This window comes from Montipora capricornis, chromosome 3 (assembly GCF_036669925.1).
Source record: "Montipora capricornis isolate CH-2021 chromosome 3, ASM3666992v2, whole genome shotgun sequence".
Classification (NCBI taxonomy): domain Eukaryota; kingdom Metazoa; phylum Cnidaria; class Anthozoa; order Scleractinia; family Acroporidae; genus Montipora; species Montipora capricornis.
This window is the reverse complement of record NC_090885.1, coordinates 72,668,607-72,686,407: the sequence shown is the minus strand read 5'-3', so window position 1 is coordinate 72,686,407 and position 17,801 is coordinate 72,668,607. Positions and strand designations below refer to the sequence as shown.

General features: G+C 38.8%; 1 protein-coding gene across 1 annotated transcript in view; it reads right to left on the bottom strand.

The window, feature by feature from the left end:
• Positions 1 to 6,604: 6,604 nt before the first annotated feature.
• LOC138043985 (major facilitator superfamily domain-containing protein 10-like) overlaps positions 6,605 to 17,801 on the bottom strand; it is an 11,534-nt gene continuing 337 nt past the window's right edge. Inside the window, exons 1-12 of the mRNA XM_068890530.1 lie at positions 17,643 to 17,801; positions 14,626 to 14,722; positions 13,966 to 14,069; positions 12,981 to 13,139; positions 10,820 to 11,011; positions 10,313 to 10,412; positions 9,383 to 9,494; positions 9,241 to 9,296; positions 8,970 to 9,022; positions 8,714 to 8,804; positions 7,655 to 7,702; positions 6,605 to 7,052 (exon numbers count right to left, since the gene is read on the bottom strand). The exon at positions 17,643 to 17,801 is cut by the window's right edge and continues 337 nt beyond it. Of these exons, the coding sequence (XP_068746631.1) occupies positions 6,871 to 7,052; positions 7,655 to 7,702; positions 8,714 to 8,804; positions 8,970 to 9,022; positions 9,241 to 9,296; positions 9,383 to 9,494; positions 10,313 to 10,412; positions 10,820 to 11,011; positions 12,981 to 13,139; positions 13,966 to 14,069; positions 14,626 to 14,722; positions 17,643 to 17,801 (1,353 nt within the window). The 3' untranslated portion in view covers positions 6,605 to 6,870. The remainder of the gene's footprint in view (positions 7,053 to 7,654; positions 7,703 to 8,713; positions 8,805 to 8,969; positions 9,023 to 9,240; positions 9,297 to 9,382; positions 9,495 to 10,312; positions 10,413 to 10,819; positions 11,012 to 12,980; positions 13,140 to 13,965; positions 14,070 to 14,625; positions 14,723 to 17,642) is intronic.

Sequence of the window (17,801 nt, the reverse complement as noted above, 5' to 3'; positions counted from 1 at the left end):
CCCTGACTCATCATCGATACTGATGTCAACGTCTTCGTCACTGCTTTCGTCGAAGAATTGGTCTTCATTAGAGTCACTGGCTGCTTCCTCTTCACCCTTGTTCAGATCTCCACCTTGCCTGAAGTTCATATGCACTTAATCACCAACCTCGAGGTGGCGTTGATAAAGAAATTCTGCCAATGTCCCGTGCTTAGCAATTGTTGTCTCTTGCCGCACTGTCCTTTGTCTTACTACTGCACCATATGATGAGGGTAGAGGTGTCACCAACGGTACATTTTGAAGAGACATTGCGGTGTTGGGTGTTGGGCACCAGGATCTTCGACTGGTGAGATCATAAGCAGCCCAGTGTGGAGCGAGTTTCACGCTCTCCTTCACAGTTGCACCAAACGATCTAGCATATTGCTTCGATATATCATCACTTTAAATACCACGTATTCTCAGTGCAATTAAGTCTTCCAAAACTGACGGCAGGATAGGGTCAATTACGACAACATGGTTCCCATGGTCTATTTGTAAATGAAGACCCTGGGAACAAAGATGATTAACAAGGATTTTTCAAGGTCGATTAGGCTTTAATTTCAGTCCTTTCATTTTAATGTAAATCATGATTCCATTGACTTACCAAACACAGTTCTATAGCTTCTGTAGGCTTCTCTCTTTCTTTTTCACTTTGCACCTGGACCTGTTTTCCAGAACAAAGGCACACGACCACCTACGCAGAGGTTGAGGTTTGTCACGCATTCCTCTCAGTCATGACGTCTGCGTTTGGCTCCCGCTGCACGCGCTCGCAGTCGAGGAAACCAGATTCGAAACAGGCAAAACCGAAAATGGCATTGGATACCAGATCCGAAAAAACGCTTGTATTTCGGCTGAAAACCGAAAACCAAATGCTAAATAAGGAAAAACCCGAAACCGTAACAGACACAAAAACCGAAAAATTCGGTTTGTCGGTGCAAAAAACCGAAAAACCGGCCTCGGAAATGGCCAAAACTGAAAAACCGAAAATCCCAACGCCCCCTCTCCAAAAGCATCCACATTTGAAAAAACCCTAGTGGAAAACAAACAAAAAAATAAGTTACAGTTAATGAGACAAACAAATAGTCAATTGTTAACATTTTGAATCAGTCGATGAGGAAAACCATCCTGGGAATTAAGTTAATCAGTCAGTCTATCAATCAGTCAATTCGGAGAACGGTACTCATAAAAATCGCAGATTTCCTGAGAGTAGAGAACGTATCGAGGACATTGAAAGAGAAAGGATTCATTTTTGATTTGGTCGCATCCAGAAATCGGGCAAATATGAGAGGTTGCAGTACATCTTTGGGTCGTGGTCATGAGTTCAGTGATAGCTAACACATATTTTAAGTGAGACTTTCCTATCATCTTTCGTTCGGGTAAGCCTGGTTAACACCGTAGAACGGTTAAACATATATATCTTTGTTTTCTCGCTTGTTCCACAATTCAAATAGTGGGTAGTTCAGGAAGCTTTTTTCAAATAAACTTTGGCAAGCTTAACGTGTAATTTTTATGACGTCATCCTTGACGTAGGCAGAAGCGAGACGAAACGACGAGATCGACGAGGTGCTCACTTTGATGTTGGGATGTCCGATGTCTAGGCTAGCCTGTGAGCAGGCTCTCTCCAACCCAAGTCCCTCAGAGAGCCTGCTCGCAGGCTAATGTCAGGCCGAAGTTGCACCATGTTTCCGACTTAAAACCGAGTGATTTGACGTCATTAGTCCAACCAAGAGAAAATGAGAGGACAGAGAAGGAGGCTCCCGGTCCAGCCCTTGGGATATGTCATGTCCACGAAAGTTATTTTTAGACGAGCGGAAGTCTTCCGAGACGTCCGCATGCACGCCAACCTCGGTCCGATGTTTGAAAGAAAATATATATTCATCAGCCTTCCACGTGCGCCATCATTTTCTCTTTTCACTAAGAACCTGAGAGCGAAGCAAGACTGCATGCGGACGTCTCGGAAGACAGACTTCCCCTAGAACAAAGACTTCCGCTCGTCTAAAAATAACTTTCGTGGACATAACATATCCCGGCCAACGCCTTGAGCCTCCCTCTCTGTCCCCTCATTTTTTCTTGGTCCAACTTGAAGTGATTTTCAGGAGGGGGTTAACAATTTTAACATCGAAACGAAAATTCATTATTGGTAGGTGCTTGATTTCGTGGACATAGAATAAAAATTAATTGGCACGCTGATGGCTTCGTTTGGTCGTACAGTGAAACCGCTTAATAGAGGTTTGCACAAATCTTAATCGCACAATATTGTTAATTTTTAGCACATTAAATGGCTTTTATTCTATGAAAATAACGCACCCAGGGACCTGAATATTCCCATGATCTTTCCCTTTTGGTCAGCATTTCCTGCGAGAAAAAAAATATGACAATGATCATCAGTAATGAGGTAAGAAATAGGTGAATAGTTAAACAAGTCACACATTTTGTGAACTCGTAAACTAGTTTGTTTCCCACTAAACGTAGTCATTTCATGTGTCAAAATGTGAGACATAAGTACACAGTTTGCTATTGCTTGTAGTTGTAAAGTGCTTTGCTTCTGTTTCGAAGGGAAATTAATAATGCCTTATAGACCGAATGCATAAATGTAGAGGTTTGCACAAATCTTAATCGCACAATATTGTTAATTTTTAGCACATTAAATGGCTTTTATTCTATGAAAACAACCGTTGCAGATTATTTAACAGCTCTCTTGAGTTTAGGTTCGAAGTCAACTTTAATGTATTTGTAATCTTTCGCAGTTTTCAAAACAGCAACGATGTATAATACTCTACATACATTTTTTTTTTCTCATTTTCAAAACAGCAACGATGTATAATACTCTGCATACATTTGTTTTTTCTCTAAGTGTCACACTCGTGTCTTCAGATCCAAAGAAATCATGAATTGCGGCTTGCTTCTGGCTTTGAAGAACCATTTCCTACAGCAGATCTGTTGACTTTGAGAGGTTGACTTTAGATCTTGCATATTCCAGAAGCCGGATTTTCAAGGGCTTGTTGCGCTTCTCGATCGGATTTAAACTCTGGTGCTCTCTCTTCCTCTTCTTCGGCACACGGCGCCGCATGGGACAAAGTCTTTAAAAAGACGCACGAACTACGGGCAAAGTAACAGTTATTGGGAAACGAGTTAACAGAGATGCTATGGCTTCAAGTAGATGCTATGGCTTCAAGTAGAGCTTCCTTGTGAATACCTTTTTCCTGGTGACGACTTTTTTTGCAAGTGGCTGAAAAAAAAAAGATTATCCAAAGAAGGATTTTCTTCTTTGCGATGATGTGAACTTTGATCGTTAATGACACTCACCTACTGTAGTATGTATCCTTACAAAAGGGCGGTCAGTATTATCCTGGGCCTTAGACGAGTAAAATGTCTAAGTGGCTTGCAACCCACTTTAATCTCTTACCGCCTAATTAATTATTCTCCGTAGTTCGCGTTTAAGTTTTTTCAGCGTACTCTTCGTAGCAATGCGATGACCACAAACCTTTTATGACACTCGAGGTGACTCGAGGTAGTGAGAGATGAAGCCTGCGCACAACCTGTCTGACAGTGCCATCTATGCCAGTCGAGCCGTGTTTTGTCACGCAATCGGAAGTAAACGGCCGAGAGGAAGAGACAATTTGGGGTGGCCGAGACTCGAGCGCGAAACGAGTTGTACAAGTTCTCCTTTGAAATAGTAGGGATTCTTAAGATCTAGGACGACCACGTCGACGAAAACGTTAGCTCAAACTTTGCATTAAGCTGTCTTTCGCGATTACTCCGTCTCGTTCACGTCATACAATATGGGCGAAGTATCCCGTAAGATAAATTGGTTCGAGTGGTTTCAGAGTAAAAATAGCAATAGAGAATGAAAGGTTCACATTTGCTCACGTTGTCGTCAAAACCTCAAATCTGATGACTTCACGTGGTTGTTTTACCAAGTGCGGCTAACATATTCAGGAGCTCAAGCACGCGCGTTTTTGAGACGCGGCTGACAACCGGAAGAGAACATTTCGCGCGCTAGGACAATGGTGTCTCCCAGGTTTTTTATGCTAATCATCTCTAATGGCGAAAAGATACTTGGCAATGTAAATGTGGTTGTGTGAAGACAAGTTAACAATGTATATTTTAAGTGAAGCTATGATCTTCGCAGTTATGAACGCAATTTTTACAATTGCGTAGAGAAGCCTGAAAAATTCAGGACTTCAACGGGGTTTGAACCCGTGACCTCGCGATTCCGGTGCGACGCTCTAACTAACTGAGCTATGAAGCCACTGACGTTGGGAGCTGGTCATTTGTGGCTTCCAATGGTCCCATAAGGAATGAATCAATGATGAGTTATGAATAACTGCGAAGATCATAGCTTCACTTGATTTCATATCCGCAGTTCATATATGATTCATTTCATATACCATTTCATCAATGTATATTTTCTAACTGAAGCCTGTTAATGTAGAGTGTCTATGATCGCGGGTGCCGTTGGGGGTTCCAGGTTGTTCGTCATGTTTTCATAAATGCAGCAAATTAGATGCAGGTCCAATTTTGAATCTTACATAGTTGAATCTAACGAACGACCTGCCTCGATTAGCTGTGCTACCTGCGGGTCTCTCTCATTGTTGCTTGATATTTTTAAGAAAGAAATCTTAAGCTAAAAGCAATGCTAACCTAGCAAATGGTTAGCAAAGGCTTAGACTTTGTGTTGGATGTCAAAATTGGACCTGTATTTAATTAATTTTGCTGCATTTCTGGAAACATGACAACTTGCAACCCCCAAGAGCATCCGCGATCCAGCCTCGTTCCCAGTCGTCCTCACGCGTTGGTACACAGAGTGCCCCTCCCAATTCTCCGCTCGTTAATTTGTCTCTCGCGCCAACACCACCACCAGTTAGGGCCGATTTACACGGTACGATTTTTCTCGCATGCGACAAGCTCACGACAGGCCTACGACATTACTTACAATTGTCGCAGCGTTTTAAGCAGCGGTGGAGACTGTTTATCAGTACCGAGATTCGAAACTAGATTTATGAAGGATTCACTGGCTTACAGAGGCACCGTTCTATGGAACACGATCTGTCTCAATGAGAACGGAATTTCGCATCTGAGCAACAAAGACCGCAATCTAATACGAACAAAGGATTATTTTAAGGATTTTAAATTTGACACCACCTCCGCCTCGACTACGCGGCATAGAAATCCTGATTTCATGTACAATTGACAATCTATTAGTTGAACTTTCGTAATTTATTAGTCGACAACCTTGTAAATATTTTAGCATCATTTATTTATTGTAATGGTATTATATCTTACAAAATTATGATTTATTTTATGTTTTTAATTATTTATGCACGACCCCACAAGCTTGTAGCTTTAATTTTTATCGTGTTTAAATAAAGGTCATCCATCAATGTCATTAGAAATTTACACAGCAAAAATGAAAATAGGCGAAAGCGACTACACAAAGATACGGCCCTGGATTTCCCTCTTAAAATCTATAAATGCACCCATACGGATAGAGTCAGACAGTGTATTCCATAGCTTAGATGAGAAGTAAGAAAACGAATTAAGGCCATAACTAGTTGTTCTAGGTTTTCTAAGTGACAGTGTGTTATTACCGCGAAGATTATAAGAAGAGGACCGAAGTGAAAACATATCTTTCATATAAGCCGGAAAATGAATGAAAAACAGGCTCTTATATAACAATATAAGGAATTTCTGAACGCGCTCAGTATTGCATAAGGAATTAGTGTTAACCCCAGTGAGAAGGCTATCATATGGAGACAAGTAATCCCCAAGTTTAAGTCTAAGTATTCTCTTATTTAGCTCCGCTAGCTTATCCGTATTTCGCGCCCCACAAAAATGCCAAACTGAAGAACACTAGTCAAAATGCAGTAAAATGTGCGCATTGTAAATCTTAAGTAAGGTGTCCCTGGGTATGAGTTTTCGAAAGAGCAGCATAACATTAAATTGATTTTTGATCCTTTTGCATAAATTGGATACGTGACTAGAAAAATCGAGCTTATTATCCATTCCAATAGTCTCTAATGTGTCCTTTACTGGGAAGGAAAAACTATAGTCCGTATCACCAAGGACTATACCCTGGTGTTTGCTCTCGTTAACTAACATTCCATTTTCATGGTACCAGTGATTGGCCACCTTAGCATTATGAGATACGCATGCGTCTAGAGTCGCTGGATCGACGTGGGAATAATATGCTGATGATCATCAGCATAAGCGTTCAGCTTGGCCGTCTTGACTTGGAAGAAGAGATCACTGATAAAAAACAAAGAACTAACCCGACAAAGCCGAGAACGGAAGGGTCAACAATTTCCAGTCCCTTTAGTTGACAAACACAACCTTCCTATGCTTTTGTCAACAGTTAGTTTACGAAAGTTCTTTTGTGAGAAAATTGTGTACCGGACTTGAGTTTGAACACCCGTATATTCATATCTTGAACGAATTTCAACCATCCAGTTGTTCCCTCTCCTTTTGACTGCTGCACTAGCATTCGTATGATCACTTCTCACTTACATAAAGAATAATTTAATTGACAATTCCTGATAGACAGTAATATAAACGTTACCTTGGCAAGACAATTGCTAGATGAAGGTTCTTTATCCCATATTTAATGAGGCTTCCCAACTAATCCTTTTTATTCATCAAAAAAACTCAATTCTGGCCTTAAATATCACCTACTGTGACTTGGAGAAAACCAATACTTTTTCAAACGTCTTTAATTTTTTTAAACAATAAAAGTATCTAAGATATTTTAGCTCCGTGCTGTGTACATTCGCCTGCTCGAATAAATATGTCGCCACTAACGTCAAGAAGCGGTTGTACCGTCGGTGAAAAAATAATAGTATTGTAAAAAATGTTTCAAGCTGATAGCTTTGCAAGCAGCTGCATGGGGATCATAAATAAGAGGGCTCCAACGAAGTAACACCAAAAGGGCCCCACACTCCAGTACACAGTGCAGCTCACTACAGGACCTATGGCTCGTGCTAACGCACCCAGGGACCTGAATATTCCCATGATCTTTCCCTTTTGGTCAGCATTTCCTGCGAGAAAAAATATGACAATGATCATCAGTAATGAGGTAAGAAATAAGTGAATAATTAAACAAGTCACACATTTTGTGAACTCGTAAACTAGTTTGTTTCCCACTAAACGTAGTCATTTCATGTGTCAAAATGTGAGACATAAGTACACAGTTTGCTATTGTTTGTAGTTGTAAGGTGCTTTGCTTCTGTTTCGAAGGGAAATTAATAATGCCTTATAGACCGAATGCATAAATGGCGGCCAAAAAAATATTCTTTTGTTTATGTGCTGATTAACCTCACTAGCCTCGTTTGCATGGACAAAATACAAAAGAAATGTTGCTTGAGAGCGAGGCTAGTGAGTCTAATTAGCACATAAACGAAAGAATTTTTTTTGGCCGCCATTCATGCATTCGGTCTATTCCCATATTAGTCTTCTAATGGGAAACACTAAAGCGAGTCCAAGAGCAAAGTTGTTTTGTGATAGTTTTGCACTTAAACTCGCTTTAAAAGTATCAAATTTACTCATAAGCGAATGAGTCATAAAAAATCCTAAGAGCATGACAAAATTCCAATTGAAAACCAGCGTGAAACTGTAAACCAGAAAAACGAGTCACTGTTACCGTGATGAGAGATAAGAGTTGTCAAACAAGGCACAACTGTTGCCGAACCTGCAAAAAGACAAAGAAAATCTTTTTTTTGTTTTTCCGACAAATAATACAATTATGCATCAGAACCAGCTGCGTAAAGCTCACTTTTTCGAGTGGTTAAGCGCAAGGTACACACAAGAGCAAGGGTTTGCTTTTTGTTTTTTTTTTTTGCCGTTTTGGTTTGAAATAGGGCATGGTTTGTTCACTCAATTCTTGAATATGGGGTATCTTTTTTAGAAGAAGCTTCTTCATTATTAGGCGATAAGACCATCAACAAAGCCCTTCTCAATTTATTCAGCCAACTGTGTAACAGACCAACTATTGAATAAGTCTGTAGGTCTGAAATAGGGTAAGGGTTTTTCAGCAAGCAGGCCGCTTCCCCCCCACCCCCCCTCCGAATTTGAGTTCATGCTACACACTCTTTAATAAGTCTAATATATGCCGTTTTCCGCTAATGAAGTCAAACTCATGCAAGAGTTCGACGTCATTAGCGGAAAACGGCATATATTAGACTTATTAAAAGGGTGTATATTTGCCTAACTTTCAAAGATCGCTCAAAGTAAACAGTTTGCCTTTAGTTTTTAAATGAAGAGTAATGAAGAATTAACAGAGTAATTTAAAAATTCGTTCTTTTTCTACAAGACTGCCTCTCACGTTTGTTTTCTCAGTCTAGAAGCCGGGTTCATGAAAATAATGACCATCAGCGTGAAGGGCCAAGTTATTCAACGCCTGATTAAGCTAATCCTAGACTGATTGCTGGAAAAATTGCAATTTACTTACATTTTACTTTACCTACTTTAATTTCCAGTCTACTTACTAATAAACAATTTCCTTAAGACTCTTAGTCTTTTATTTTGACATAGCATTTTCTTTTTCCTTTTTCCTTCAACATAACATCACATTGTAATAACCTTTTTTGACGAGCGAAATTCAATCCCAGATCTTTGGTATTTAATCGCGGATTGATGTTTATCAGCTTTTGCAAAACTGGGCGGTGATATTATTGAATTCTGCGCGTGTCTGAAAACATACCAAATGAGAACAGCGCAAGTCCGGCGTAAAGAATTGGAATAGACTTGGCTAAACCAATAATAACCATCGCAGGCATAATGGCTGCCATCCCCTAAGATTGAGAATAAACAAAAACAATTTATCAGCTATCATCAGTAAAAACAGGAAAAACGAAAGACCATTTAATGAAACACCCAGTGATGCACACCGCGAGTCAGCGGGGCTTATTGTCCAAAGGGCAAATTTTGGGGACACCCAAATTTATAGATGGCAGTACCTTAAGAGCTGTTTTCTTTTCAGTGCCAGGAGGTTGCCTGCGGACATGTCCACCTAGGGAATAAATATTTTCACTTAAAGAATTAAAAGGGAGTGTCATGGTACTAAAAAAAACATGAAATTGCTTGACTATGCAAGGTGACAGTGGGCGAGAATACTTAAGCCTGCGAGCAAGCTCTTCAAAGCGCTTTGAACAGCTTGCTTACAGGATAACTTCAACCAAGGACTCTATGAGAATATGCTGCATTTTGTGCAGCTGTAAACAAGCGTACCTTGCACAAGTGCCATTGTAATTCCTATAAAAAAGAACATCATTCCTTGCTGCATGCTGCAAACAAATAACAAATTTTAAAAAAATTAGGCCAAGTGTTAAAGGCTCAAGAAGAAAATCACAGCACTAGCATACGCTGGTACCTTGAATATTGAAAGTTTCTGTGAGTCAAAAACGTCAGTGTGAACTCAAGACCAGAGAAGAAGAAAAGAAAAAGAAAATAAACCAAACCAAGGCCTTGCACTGTTTTTAAATCTACAATAAAAACAAAAAAACACATTGTCTTTACAATAACACAACAGTATTAAACTGAATGAAGTGTTGCTTACTGCGAAATGCTCTTGTAGCAGCCATGACACTGCATGGCAAGAGGAAAAGGGGAAAAGGGAGGAACAGAGATCTGATGAAAGAAAAATGCTATTAAGGACGGTGCTTAGTATTGTTATTGCGGATATGTTCTGAACATCTCGAGATACCCGGGTTTCCTATCAGTGATGCTCACTAATACAGGGATATTTTTCCACAGTTTAAAACTATCCATAGAAAGTAGATCTTACTAAGTACTCTTGGTATCCAAAAAGAAAATTGGGGGTAACAATGCATTTTTGAGAGATAATTAAGCTTCAATTTGAGAATGAATGCCAAACATTGCTTTATACTTTAAAGCTTTTTACAAATATTATTCATCAATTATCTTGGAAAAATGTGTGGTTATCCCCACTTTTCTTTTTGGATTTCAATGACACTTGTCCAGATCTACATTTCCTGCATAATCAAAAACCGGGACAAAAACACCTTTGAATTAGTGGGCAACATCCTTAACATGCAATCATTCATGTAATTAGGTGTGCTGCTGAGAATTACTGATCGCTCTACTGAGCAATCAACGCCAGGTTTCTTTAGTTTAATGCTTTGCATTTAACTCCATTTTGATACAACAGTGACTTTACAATGTAGAATATGTAGCTTTTTAAAGCCCCTTGATGCATGTGAGTGTGAATGGTGATGGTGGATGTCACCCTACATGTAGTTAATGCCTTATTCTGTGAATAAATACTACTTGTGTGCCAAACCTTCTTTGCTAGATCTGATATCTACGGCATCAAATCTGAGGAGCGAGACTGGGTTGAGTAGATGGCTAGCAGTTTTGAACTCAGATACCAGACTCTTGGCCTGAAGAAAAAGGATTTAAGTAACAGATAAATACAGAGAACAGCTGCCTTTTTACCATGATTATTTAGAGGCTCATTAACAATTAGACCCGTAGCCCTTGAGGGCGAAGGGTTTAATTGTTTTAGTATCACCCAACTAGTCAGACAGAAAAGGCAATACTAAAGTTAGCAAATGCAAGTTGAAGAAATATTCATTTGGGAATAAAACAAACGAAAAGTGTCACGCTTTTCTCTACTCTAGGAGTACTACTAATAGTCCTCTAGTAGTGTAGCCACTTAAAATGAAGGATTTGATTAGTCCACTAAATGGGTGAAACTAATAGCCATTAGCCTAAGAGAATAACACCGGGTTCAAAAACAACATCTGAGATTTACATGCATAATTACAAGCACTACAGTGTCACCTACCCTATTATCCTCTGGTAGGCTCTCTTTGAGGCAAAACCACACATATAATATATCAGCTACAGTTAATGTGATCGCAAACAAAGCTGGTAGGAGATAAGGGTTTCCACTCTCAAGTGATGACCTTTTTGCAAATATTGCACCAATCACAGGACCAATGATAAAGCCAAACGAATATGCAATACCCACAAATGCCTGTTGGTACAAAAAAAATTAATATGCAGATCAGTTCATAATTACCATAAAAACAGGCAATGATGACACTGATTGTAGAGTGCAGCCATTCTGGGCCCAGGGGACAGCATGTTAGCAGTTATCTAAGGGTTTTCAATTACATGTAGAGCCGGGAGCCGGCGAAACTGATTGGCACTCCACATTAACTCGCTGCCTACCTTTCCTTGGAGATTAACCCCAAAGTTTACGAAACACAAAAAACATTCACACAGAACAGGAGCCTTGAATTGGCAAAGTTTTGTTCATGAAAAACAAAAGAGGCTAGCCTTAATTCTGAGTAGTTTTCACTTGGGGATTTTGAGGCAGCGGTCCAGCAATCCAGTTCTTGGTGTAAGCTTCCTAATTCTAATCATTAAACATTTGAAGCATGACAATTCGACATTCGCAAAAGGTCTTTTAGGTCACAGCAGATCAAATACATTGCATGCAGCTGTACAGAATGCAAGGGAGCCTTGAAGAAAAAAATTGTACTCTCTCCCTTTAACTGGCAACGAGGCATACTTTTCTTTAGACAGGGCACATACCTTTTCACACCCTGTCTAAAAGAAAAGTACGCCTCATCGCAGGTTATACCCTCTCTGAATAAAAAAGCCAAAATTTGATGATATTAGTGTTCTCTTCAAATACCATAATTTTATGCTCCAGAATGCAGGAAATGCATTCTAAGAGGCCTGAAATTTCACAAATTTCCCCCTACAAGCTTGTGCCTTTGGCCCTCAGGAAAGGCCCCTTTGGTGCATGTTCTCCATACTCCACTTTTGCCACTTACTGAAACTTCTATCGAAAACCCTGTACATATAAATGGGTGGTGAAAATTGGCAGAAAGCAGCAGGAGTATTGAAACTTTAAATTGGTAGACTAAGGAAGAGCGAACAAGAAAAGAGAAGCCCAAAATATTGTAGCTAACAATTTGCACGCTACACTGACAAATGACTATCACTACTGTAACAACAAAAATGTTCAAACGTTTGTTAAAGGACATGGGTGACAATAAAAATTAGTACAATATCTTTCAGTTAGTACATGCACTATGACTGACTATTTTAGCAGGCCATACTATTCTTCAGCATGTACAGCCCGATGTCCAGCCTGATAAATTTGTAATTTTCATGCAAATCATTTTCTAGCATGTTTTGATGTTGTTTTAATAAATTATGTGAAATAAACTGTTTGAATCTTGCAAGAAACTATTTCAAAAAGCCAGTAAGATTTATTAGTTTTTCAGATCTTTACGCATGCCAATCATTTGTGGCAGTTGAACATTCCGCTTGACTTCAACTAGTTTCCTTCCTGCATGCCTTACTTTATTTTATATACCTCAGGAATGAGACAAATATCTTATTAACCATGTTTTCTTGGTCCATAGTGAAACTTACATGACATGCAGATCCTCGTTTTTCCTGTTAATTTAAGGCCTTAGTTAATTTAAAAACTTAGTCTGTAATAGACCATACTCGTATTCTCAGTATTGGACTGGAACTAGCTTGCAATGGACGCTAATGCGGGGGAATCTTTTCAAATGCAAATACTTTTTAATATATTCTCCCGCATTAGCCTCCATTGCAAGCTAGTTCCAGTCCAATACCGAGAATATGAATATGTCTATTAGTGTGGACCAAGAAAACAAGGTTTGTAGGTTTGAGATGAGAAATATGAGCAGTAGAAGAATCACCATTAATAATTAGACTACATGGAAAAGTCATTAATTTATTGAAGCCTGGACTAGCAGGGAAATACCTAATAACTAAAAAAAAGCAAAGAGAGCCACCAAACGCAATCCATAAATACTGCAGAGAATCCTGGAATGGAATCTGGGACACTGATTAGAGGAGGAAGTAACTCTCGCTATTCTGCCAAATTAAGCTCTTCTTGCTATAAATGACACTGTGACAAAATCTGCTGGAATCAAAAATGCTGCAGGTATACATACCATTCCCTTTCCCCTGTTCCTTACTGTAGTGACATCAGCGATGATAGCTGTACAGATCGTAACGTTCCCTTTACATAAGCCACCAATGATTCGTGCCAGGACAAAGATAGTGAAATTCCAAGAGCAAGCCCACAAAACATACGAGGCCAGCACTCCTATCTAAAAACATTATTTAAATATCATTTTAGACTGAAGCAAAAATACATTTAATATCAATCTGTTGTCAAAAACATGGACACACTTCAAAATGTAACCTAAAATAACCACTGATGCATTAATAACATGGATCATCTCCAGTACTTGAATGTGTAGATCAAATCACTATCTTGAATCTGATTGCCTTATAGAACCTACAGTTTACTCTGGGAATCTGCGATCTACATTGTACGGTAAGTGGATTATCTACTGGCAGTTTAAATAATAATAATAATAATAATAATAATAATAATAATAATAATAACAATAATAACTTTATTTAAGTGCTGACCTAACAGCAGATCACAATAATAATAATAAATACAGTGTAATAATATTATGAATATCTATAATCATCCCTTAGCTACAACTGGCAGTCTAGGCACATATTTTCTAAAGGTAAAGTCAGTCACTTAAAGTTTTAAAAGTCTGCTACAAGCCTAGAAGGCCCACCAGGCCGGCTGTTATCTCCGGTTTCTGTAGTATGAAGCGACTAGGAGTACTTCCACTCCCCCCTGGATGGGATGCCAGTCCATCGCAGGGTTACCCCCAGCATTAAATTTGCCAGTACCCATTTATACACCTGGTTGGAGTCTTGCCCAAGAACACAACACAATGTCCCCAGCCAGGACCCGAACCCGGACTACTCAATCTGGAGTCGAGCACACTGACCATGTGGCCACCGCACCTCCCACTTAAACTTAAATTTAAAGGGGCATTGAATGTCCATTCCGTTTTCATGACTATTATTTATAATGGAAACTAATATTATTGTAAAACATGTCCTTACCATACAAAGTATCATAGGTACTCTCCTTCCAAACACATCAGAAAAGGCACCAATCAAAGGACAGCATAAAAATTGAAGCAAAGAAAACAAGGAACCAAGAAAGCCTGAAAAAAGATGAGAAATAAATAAATATTAGGTTCTCTGGGCAGACTATGACAAAATGTAGTTCTCTCTAATTCTGCAACTGAAGGCTCCAGTACACAAACATTTTACTCAAAGAAATTTATCAGCATCAGATGCTGGTTGATGCTGGTAACAAAGTACATCTTCACGGACCTAATAAAAATTAAGACTACAACAGTAAAAGTCTCTCAATAATAAAAAAAATTATGTAAAACAATAGAATGGACATTTATGGTCATTTAATTCAACTGTTTCAAGACATTTAAAACATTTCAGAGCTTAAATTATCTGGATAGTTCACTCATCTTCCTAAAGGCATTAGAAAGCAAGGTCCAACTCCTCCTTGCAATGGTCTGGAAAGTCTTAACCCCATGTAGCCATTTTGTGTACTGGAAATCAGATTCTACATGTAGGTTTTCTTTGTTCCTTAACCTAAGTGCAGAGGCCTTTATTTCTAGTGATAAAATAGCCCTCAAGTTGCTTAGAGCAAAAAATATATATTATTTCTCAAAGTACTGTAATTATTTTAATCTGTACCACCAAACAGCACAGCATTGAAGCGTCCATTATTTGGCATTCCCAGCAGCTCTCTGAATGAGTTCACTTGGTGCATTATTGTACTGTACAACCAGTCCTAAAGCAAAGAGCAAAGCACATTGATTTAAATAACTATTTTAACTATGTTGCAATACATGTATATTGCTACTGTACCTACATTGTAATGAGTTCAAATTTGTCTTTTTATATCATTTTGGTTTTATATCATTTTGATGCCTAATTCCTGGAAGAATCAATCATTTAAAATTATTAAAACAAAATGATATTATCATAATGATAGTACAAATGTAGTTACAGGGTCTTGTAAACACTTTTACACAAGATTCATCTGCCTTGATTTGTATTACATATTTCCAAACAAGCAAAACCTAATGTTCCCTTTAAAAGCAAGTCTAGTGTACAGTGCTTCAAAATGTATAATAATTCAAACATGAGACTAACAGCCTATCAAAACATCGATAAAACATCACCTGCACGAACTCTTACACCTGGTAATCTATGATCATTCTGAAAAGCCCAGTGGCGGCTTTGATTTCAGTGCCAGGGAAAGATGGGCTGAATGAGCAAACAATGCAATTATCACTTATTCTCAACAAAACGAGCTTTATACATGTATAAAGGTGACAAGTGATCTTTATGAAATAGTCCTCATCATTTTCATTGAAATTTCAGCCATTGCAAAGTTCTGGGCGGATACTTTTACCCATTCTCCTTCCAAATTTCTTCAACAAATTTTGTCAACCAAAAAATTCAACAACTCTGCTGTCAAGTTAACAATGTTTGCATCCAGACTTTGGATTTTGTCCCATTCCAAATCGAACCCTGCTTCTTTGTTCGCTGCTTGTTTGGTTCACTGACGACACTTTGTCATCATCAGTTATTTTAATCACAGTCAACTACTGGTATATCAATGTCAAAATAATATTATAATATAGTTTTTTTTTTCTGAGCGAAATTGGTTATACTTTAAAAGACTACATGTATGCGGGTGCAGAGTGCAGAATGCGAAGTGTGGAAAATGTGGGGTGTGTGGAAAACGTGGAGTGTATGGAAAATGCACAGACCGTGTGTGGAGAATGCAGAGTGCGGAAAACGCGGAGTGTGTGTAAAATAAGTGAATCCCCCAATAACATAGTTGTTGTTAGCTCAAAATTAGCTGCAGATGATTCCACAGTTTTCCCGCAAATTATTTATGCTGGGGTAGACTGGATCACCCCCGACTTTTTGAAGCTAATTGCTAATAAAAGTGGAGAGTTGATAAAGGAAAGGCAAGTAACAGAATTATCGGTGGCCACAGCTTACAACACACTCATTATTCCATCTAAATCGCACCCAGCAAAACGTCAGATTGTAATCTTGTATGCTGATGGAAAAGAAGAGTGCCAGGACTGCCAAGGCCATGCTGCGTTGTCTTTGTGCACTCATGCTGTCCGAGCATCTTTGAAAAGAGGCAGCCTCGATTTGTTCCTTAAATGGTTGGTGGCCACGTTCACTTGTTCCCCACAAGTTTTGCCTACGTGTTTGTTCTACTCTCACAGAGGGTTTATGCATTGCTTGAAACGCAAACAAGATATTGGATGCATTTATCCGTCTTTGGCAAACATTTTTAAGTGCGTCCATTTTGTTCGTCTCTCCATCAATTGCAAACACTGATTAAATATTTGCGGCAAAACTTTTTCCTTCCCCCATCAACTACCTTATTACGTGAAATTTTCGCGAAACGTTAATTTTGTGAATTTCGCGATTTAAAAAAAATCGCAAAATTTAAGTGACGCGAAAATTAAATGTCGCGAAAATAACATGACGCGAAAATTAATTGACTCACATTATATCAAACAGCGACTTTATTACACACGTTTATTTTATAACAATCATTTTGAGCTATTCTGTGGTAATGTTCTGGTCCTCTCCATCGCTACTGCTTTCCGTCTCTACTCCAGGTAGCACTTCTTTTGTACAATCCTCAAACTGTCCATTTACTGTCCTTGAGTGTGTCTCACTCAAAAACCCGAAATTAAAGTAAGTCAAAATGTAAAATTTTCGCAAAATCGCAAAATTAACGTGTCGTGAAATATGCGAACCTCAAAAAACGCAAAATTAACGTGTCGCGAAAATTTCATGTAATAAGGTATTAAATGTTCCCCCTACAGCCTGCTTCTCTGGCGGTCTCTTTTTTTCTCTGTTACGAGAAGAATAATTAGAAATGCGATAAAAACAATGTGAGCTCGTTAACTTCGCTTGTGCAGCATATTGCAAAGGAAGTGAGAACTTTTTCAACTTGAGTAGGATATTGTTTAAATGTTTAATGATATGTAACTACAACAAAGAACAGATAACACCAACAATATCTGCGAATCAAATTCCTGCGATTTTGATTCAGCTTAATCCGGCATTGCTGTATAAAAGGGCTGTGATTTTCTGTTCAATTCAACCCACTCAACTTATCGAAGTATTTTCGCTGATCAAATATTTTTACAAGAGTCAATCGAGATAGAAAGCAGCTGCTATTATTGTATCTATTGCAATGAGGAAGTACATGTAACAGCAAGACAGGAAGCGCTCCTCTGCGATGGCTGTGACAAAACTGAAGTCAGTAAAAATCGCAACCAAAAAACGGCTCCTTTGAGAGCCACCAAGTTTGCAAAAGAATATGACCAGCAATAAACTATCAATAAAGAAACCCAATAAAATTTGAGGGGGGATTGGAGCGCATTGAAAGGTTCAATAACAAATATGGCGGTTCACATCAACATTGAATTGCAATTATTTTCAACGAAAAAATTTGGAGGCGAACTGGCATTAGACGTTCGCGAATAGACTTCATACGTTGGCGAACGGGTCGTTGGCGAACTGACACGTTGGCGAAACGACCGGTATTCGTTTTCAAGGCACAAACCTTTATAAAAACACAACATTATTAAAATTTATCCCGTATATTTTTGGAAATAGTCCCTTAAAACGCTACTGAGTAAGTATATTATAAAACCAGTGCTCACCTCTTTGTTACTAGCGTAAAATTCTAGCAACGATGGGAAAAGAGGAAGAATCACAGTAAAAGCGAGAAGGTCAATGAGTAGAGAAAAAAAGACCACCCAAACGGCGCCATTTGTTTGCAATGCTGCAGGCTTTCCAGTAACTTCAGAAAGGTCATCTGT